This window comes from Triticum dicoccoides, chromosome 2B (assembly GCF_002162155.2).
Source record: "Triticum dicoccoides isolate Atlit2015 ecotype Zavitan chromosome 2B, WEW_v2.0, whole genome shotgun sequence".
NCBI classification, from domain to species: Eukaryota; Viridiplantae; Streptophyta; class Magnoliopsida; order Poales; family Poaceae; genus Triticum; species Triticum dicoccoides.
The window spans coordinates 424,320,372-424,327,635 of record NC_041383.1 but is presented as its reverse complement, the minus strand read 5'-3'; the positions used below and the strand labels follow the sequence as shown (position 1 = coordinate 424,327,635).

General features: G+C 47.1%; 1 protein-coding gene across 1 annotated transcript; it reads right to left on the bottom strand.

Annotated features, from left to right (window-relative positions):
* LOC119364025 (transcription factor bHLH62-like) lies at positions 1-3,064 on the bottom strand. The gene is made up of 6 exons (XM_037629425.1): positions 2,343-3,064; positions 2,056-2,223; positions 1,753-1,818; positions 1,053-1,121; positions 881-952; positions 1-758 (listed from the first exon to the last, which is right to left on the bottom strand). Exons 1-6 carry the CDS (start codon positions 3,006-3,008, stop codon positions 582-584), a joined length of 1,218 nt encoding a protein of 405 aa, XP_037485322.1. The 5' UTR covers positions 3,009-3,064; the 3' UTR covers positions 1-581.
* Between the last annotated feature and the right edge of the window lie 4,200 nt (positions 3,065-7,264).

Sequence of the window (7,264 nt, the reverse complement as noted above, 5' to 3'; positions counted from 1 at the left end):
TAACTTTCTTTGTTCTCTGCATTCTCATGCTTTCCAAGTTGCCATCCTTCCTAGGCTCCTCTCCGGGTTGAGAAACTACCACAACATACTCCCTCCGTAAACTAATATAAGAGCATTTAGATCACTATTTTAGTTATCTAAACGCTCTTATATTAATTTACAGAGGGAGTACTTTCTACAGTTAGGGCATGCAATGCAACCAGGAGTTCATCACACAATCCCTGGCCCCTCTCGTCATTTTTCAACACGCATACACCCAAAATCATACTACTCTGCCATGCCACTGCATCTGCACCCAAAAGCCTGAAACCTGCTGGTTTCTCGTTTGTCATGTGGTAATGATTGTTATAGTTTCTGAGCTGCTGTGCAGGGAGAAGAGAAAAGAGGGGCGGCTGGCGTATGTACAGAAGGCAGGGGCAGGCACATTTATGGTTCAACCTTCATGTGATTTACTGTAGTCGCCGGCTGGCCACTGCCTGCATTCAATGACATGAACGGGCCAAACAGGGCAACCTCAGCACAGAATCGAGAACCGGCCGTTTTCAGGACATGAAGAAACCAAGGAAAGGTGATCTGGTATTTCACTCGCCGTAGAAAGCTTGGGGGTCCTGCCTATGGCTGCTGCTGGCTCCCCCCATCTGCACCATGCTCTGGAGGTCTTGCTCCCAGCTGAAAGTGCCTTCTAGCTCTGCCCCGTGGCTGTGGCCGGCCGCGACGGCGACGGGTGAACCGGCGTAGGAGAAGCCGGGCACTGCCATCTGGTTCATATGGAAATAGTCGTGGTTATCTCCCTCACATCAATTCAACTGGTCTAGCAGAAGTTCCGCTGTGGAGATTGACGGCCAAGTTCGATTTATATACGTGTCATATGAGCTCTCACCTCTTTGGACGGGATCTGCTGCTCGTCGAGCTCCAACTGAGGATTCATGGTCGACAACTTCATGGACAGAAACTGAAGGAATGCACAGATTATTAGTTAGTTCAGCTCTGAAAGAAAGAAAGAAAGAAAGTTGAGTGTTGCGACATGCATGTTGCATCTTTGGTGGTTATACCTCGACCTGACGCTGCAGCGACTGGACGTAGTTGATGATCTCGTCGAGCATAAGTGCCTTGCCGGTGATCTGTCCACCGCACAATCGCATGTGATGGTTAATAATTAAGCAGCTAAAAAACGCAAGGAGAAAAATTTAAACAAACCAAAATTTGACCGCCGCCGCAATAATTGGGCACTAAAGTAATCGTGCGCGCCACCTAAACCACCCGCACCTTCCATTGATTAACAAATCATCCTCCACCAAAAGCCGGAACGTCGCAACTAATTATGACTAGTGCTGCTAGCTTAGCTAGCTCTTGGACCACTACGGTCCAAATTACTAAATTACTGCCTCCAAATCCCAGACTTCACCATAGCTAGCTCGCTTTCTTCCTACTTTCGGTGGAGGAGTCGCTCTAGCTAGCAAAAAGTCCAACTACTATATAATTACATCCTCAGTAGCGATTAGTAGCTAATGAACTTGTCTAACAAATAGCTAATGAACAAACGGTAGCTGACAACAACATCTAAGTATGGAGTAGTACGAATTTCGTTTGTTCAAATGAAAGTATTTTAGACATGGACACAGTCTCCAGAACGTTATCTATGCGTACCCGCCTTCACATGCATGCTAACCGTCCAAGTTAGTAAGAGAATTTGACCTCAAGGAAATTGCGGCTCCGGTGTGTTCATACATGCATAAACACATACAGTAGTACCTTGTTGCAGCTTGGCACCAGGGACTGCAGCAGCTTCATCCTCTCACCGATCTTCTCCCTCCTCACCTACCAAGTAAGAACAAGCAAAGTCTTCACACATGAATTCTTTTTGAATAACAACCACAAGGTAGTAGTACGCTCAAGTGATTCCCAAAATGTAAGATGTTATTTTCCACTATCACAGTGTCAAAAAACGTCTTGCATTTTGAGACGGAGGGAGTAAATTACAGTGACGTGCATTTGGATTTGGGAATTAATGTGTAGTATCAGCTAGGATAGGTAGGAGCTCGGTAGGTACCGTACCCTCTCGGCGAGGCTGTGACTATCGGTTGCCTGCCCCCTCCTCGCCCTCACATGGATGTAGTCCTTGGCCGGCTCCGCCTTCTCCTCCTCCACCGCGCCTGGGTTTTCGTCGTTGCTGCCGTCGGCGACCCTCGGCCGCTTCGGCGGGCTCGTATTGATTGCCGCCATCTGCATTTGCGCCAATAATTTATATATTATCCACGGAGTTACTTGGCATAGTATCACCAACGAACTGGGCCTTGATTGATGCCAACATCTGTGAAATGAGAGGGAGAAGAAGCACTGACGGAGCAACTGGGCTGTACTGCGGGTAAAGAAGCCTTCGCCTTGCCCTTCGCCGGGGCCGCCTTGCGCTTCCGCGCGGAACCGGCGGCGCCCTTTTTCGTGGGCGGGTCCTGCACTGCGGTTGCGGGCTGGCTGTCCGTCTCGGGGCTCATCTCCAGTTGGGCGCTCTGATCCAATGGTGCCGTCGCGGCAACGCCGGAGGTGTTGCCGACGAGCGACTTGCTGCTTGACACCCGGGATAGCCTGCCGGTCTCCAGCGCGGCGATGGCGCCGTAGCCCCGGAACGCCTGCGGCGCCCCGCGTGGAGGGGAGCTGATAGGCGTGCTGTAGCAGGAGTTGTTGGCGCTGGCGCCGTTGCAGATGCTACCGAGCCGGCCGATCAGGTCGCCGATGGCGACGTCATCCTCGCCGCCGTGCGCGAAGCCTAAGCCTCCGCCGGCGGTGGCGCTGGCAGGAGACGAGACCAGAGAGCTGAGCGCGGAGTCAAAGTGCGCCGTGGTGGCTGAGGAGTCTACTGGAAGATGCTGGTCCGCCCACGGCAGCCCGAAGGCCATAGCCGCGGCGGCCTCGAACCCTGAACACGGCGGCTGCACGTAGGATGCGCCAAGGAACGACGCGGCGAGGCCGGAGGAAAAGTACTCGCCGGGGAAGAAGTGCTCGTTGGCCATTGGAGACTTGAGTGTGCGTTGGCGTGCTTGGGTGAGAGGAGGGGAGAAGAGGGCTGTGGAGGTTAGGGACGAGGAGGTAGTTGACCGTTATATATGGAAACGGGTGGGAAGTGACCGTATTGGTGGGTGTGGCACGGTGAAAAATTAGTAGGCACATGCTATACATCCGCGCCACTTCTGATCGTTGGTCACTCTGTTCTCTATGTTCTCCTAGAAACATACTACATATTTTTATTTTTATATTTTTGAGGAAACATAATGCTCATGGCTCTTTGATTTAATTCACACGATAGGAAAAAAAATTACTAGGACGCGGATTTGGTAAGCATGATTCCACGCGCACCTTTTATGAATAGTAAATTTAAAAAAATTACGAGAAAAAATAAAACAAATTATGAATATTTTTTATAACATCTTAGTCAATAGGTATACCCGCGTATGAAGTTTCACAAAAAATTTACATCCTTGTTATTCGGGGCAAAAATGACAAAGTCGAAGCAATATTAAAAAAACATTGTTTAAAGAATAGTAAGGTCCCAATTGTATTGTGTTCACTAAGAATATCATGGGTGTCAATACTTCATGAAACTTCACACGTGAGTAGAATGACTGACCAAGTTTGTTACCCAAAATTTTTAGATTTTTTTAATCTTTCTAGTATTTTTTTGAATTTACTATTCACGTGGGTGCGCGTCCAACCATTTACACCTTTGTATTTTTGGAAAATACTAACACTACAAACTAATACAAGATATTTTAGATTACTCAAAAGAAGTATGATGGAAAAAAATGGAGGATTCCTATGCCCTGCCTATTTGAACCTTATGGATTAAAACAGAAAGAAATTTGGTACAAGTGTCTTTTACATGAAGCATATGATCTTTTTTCAAGAGCTCATGCTTCATGCAAAATTTCCAATGAAATAAACTAGGAAAATTTCCCTAAGAATCATTCCTACGGATTATATTCCTACAAATTAAACAACATCTACTTTGCTTAGTTATTTTTATTTATCTTAGTTTAATTTAATGCATTACCTTATACATGAAAAATAACAAAAATATTTTTCTTTCAGCATGCAATAGATTTTTTTACTTAGTTGTAATGGGTTTCACTGCACACCCACAAAAAATAGTAATAATGAGTTTCATTGCTGAGAATACTAAGTTGTGTCACTACCGCAGGATGCTGCTAACGCGACACTACGATCAGAGACCCTTCAACAAAACTGTGTGCGATGCAATAGTCGCAAACGATGATGGAAAAAAGATGCAAAACATTTGCGATAACATATGCATCAAATACGGTTCAGAATTTAGTTGCGTGTGCGATGAGGAGCATACAGTTCAGTTCAATGAACTATTTGTGATGAGGCAGAAGAAAAAAAACGGGCAGCCAGATGAAAGTGTGTGTGATATACGACATACGGTTCACTCGGATGAACTGTTTGTGAATAGGCAGAACAAAAAAAGGTCAGCGAGATCAAGGTGTGTGCGATAGAGGGCAAACAGTTCAGTCAGATGAACTGTTTGCGTTGAGCAAAGATAACAGAAACAGTTCAATTTAACAAGATGTGTGTGATAGACGGCAAACAGATCTGTAATCAGAAATGTGTGCGAAGATTGATAATAACACAAACGATTGCTGCTAATAAGACATGTGTGTTGTTCGTTGGCATTGCATACAGAACAAATATATATATATATATAGACACACACACACTTGTAAGGACATGGTTGCATAACCAAATTAAACATCCAATTACATAGGTGGCTGCTGCACACATGACATTTGCACACAACAAAGTAAACTATTACATGCATAATTACATAGGTGGCTACTACACACATGATATTTCCACACACCAAAGTCAACTATATATTACATGCATAATTGACTAGGATAAATGATCATCATCTACTTCTTGTGACGCTTGCCGCTACTGCTCTACTTGTGGCTTGATCCGGCCTCATCGATTTCGGTAACGAGGCACTTCCTCATGTCAACGATCTGCCTGTACATCTCGTAGCATGTGTACACGCTCTTGGCCGCGAACTTGATGTGAGGTTCATCCAGTTGCCGCATCCAGGCCCCGTTCCAGGATACGGGACGTGTTCTGTTGGCATCCTACTTCATCTTTTCATAGTACGGGTCGATGATGGCCTAGGCGAGTTCAATGTGGGAGTCCTTCTTCGTGCTGCCCCAGACCCTGTAGTGCTCACAGATTTTGACAAGGTTCTTGCAGGCCAAGCCCGTAACCCTGAGTGCTTTTACATAGTCGGTGGTTTCCACCGTGGCGAACTTGTAGTCGGTGCTGTTGACAAACCTGGTGTGACACCCGCGATTCGACCGTACACTAATCATACACGCAAATGTGTACGATCAAGATCAGGGACCCACGGGAAGATATCACAACACAACTCTAGACACAAATTAAAATAATACAAGCTTTATATTACAAGCCAGGGGCCTCGAGGGCTCGAATACAAGCTCGATACACAAGAGTCAGCGGAAGCAGCAATATCTAAGTACAGACATAAGTTAAACAGGGATGCCTTAAGAAGGCTAACACAAAAGCAACACAATCGAAGAGGCAAGGCCTCCTGCCTGGGACCTCCTAACTACTCCTGGTCTTCGACGGCCTCCATGTAGTAGTATCCGCCGGCGATGGAATCTGGCTCCAAGGATCAACCATCTGGTTGCATCAACCAAAAAGAAGAAAGAAGGGGGAAAAGGGGTAGCAAAGCAACCGTGAGTACTCATCTAAAGTACTCGCAAGCATCAGATCTACACTAAGTATGCATTTGTATCAAATGGAAGGGTTGTATTTGTGGACTGAACTGCAAAATGCCAGAATAGAGGGGGAAAGCCTAGCCTATCGAAGACTAGCATCTTCACGCAGCTCCGAGCATCTTGCAGCATGTAGAAGAGTAAAGAATAGCAGTTTAATTAACAAGCATGTTGTAACAACAACGCCCAGAGATCCTTCCTCGACTCCTTACGAGAAAGCAATCTCGGAGCCACATATCCATCACATATCTCAAGTATCCATTTCTAGTTATATAAGATCAGGATATAAGTCTGAACGTCCATTATCATGGCCACGGTATTCGAATATATATATCTTCCCTGCAGGGGTGCACCATGTTACCCAACACGCTCGATCACTCTGGCCGGACACACCTTTCTAGGGTCAATGCCTGGCCTTGGAAGATCAACACGTCGCAGCCCTACCTAGGCTCAGCAGAGAGGTCCCCGCCGGTCTACATCCTAAGCGCTCCGTGGTCTTGGGCCCATCGCCCGCATCACTCTGGGTCGTTGCGAGCAGGGTGAATACCAGCACCCCCTCGGATGGCCAACACGACCCAACCGTGCCGCACTACTGAACTGGACGTCTGGCAAAGTTTTGGCTAATACTGCGACGTCGAGGCCCATACCTATTCTCGTGTGGTGGTTAGTGCGTAAGGGCCAGAGGCCAACTCAGAACAAATACCCAAACTAGTTAGTGCATTGGGGGCTTGCGGAAACGAGCAGAGACTCACGATAAGGTGACCCCATCGCCCCGTCTCATGGACTTACGTCAAGGGCCCAGACTGCCCGTCCGTGCCATGTGGAAAATTCGCGGGTGCTCTACGGGCCCACCCGACTTTCAGATCAACTCACGGGTACCCCTCAGGGCCGACCCGACTTCAACAATGGTCTCGAGTAAAGTCAAGGTAACTATGCGTCCAGACATCAATAGGAAAACCCGAGGAATCACCCCCAGTGGATTCCACTCAATGTAATCATCAAGGTGAACGTAAGAGGGACCACCCTCGGGGTTCACATTTGAGGTGTTGAACGACAGAGCCGTATCGGGAATGGTGAAAGAGGAAATCACCCTCGATGACCACGACCGAATAGCTACACTACAGAATTATCATCAGGGGTGCATTATGAGGGATCACCCTCGGCACTCGATAGTAGCTCTGCAGAGTCGAGCAACTAAAGGGGCGTGATGTGATGTGAGGTGTCGGGCTCTGGTCGTCGATCACGTTAATCGAGTCATCGATGATGAAGCAGGGGAAACAAGGACAAGGTGGGGGTCACTGATGGATCACTAACCAACCTATACTAAGCAGTTTAGGGTAAGCAGGTAAGGTACAATGAGCAGGTTACAAAAGCAGGCTATGCATCAGAATAGGAGCAAACAATAACAATATCAAAATCGAATGCAAGCATGAGAGAATGGAATGGGCGATATCGGGATGATCAAG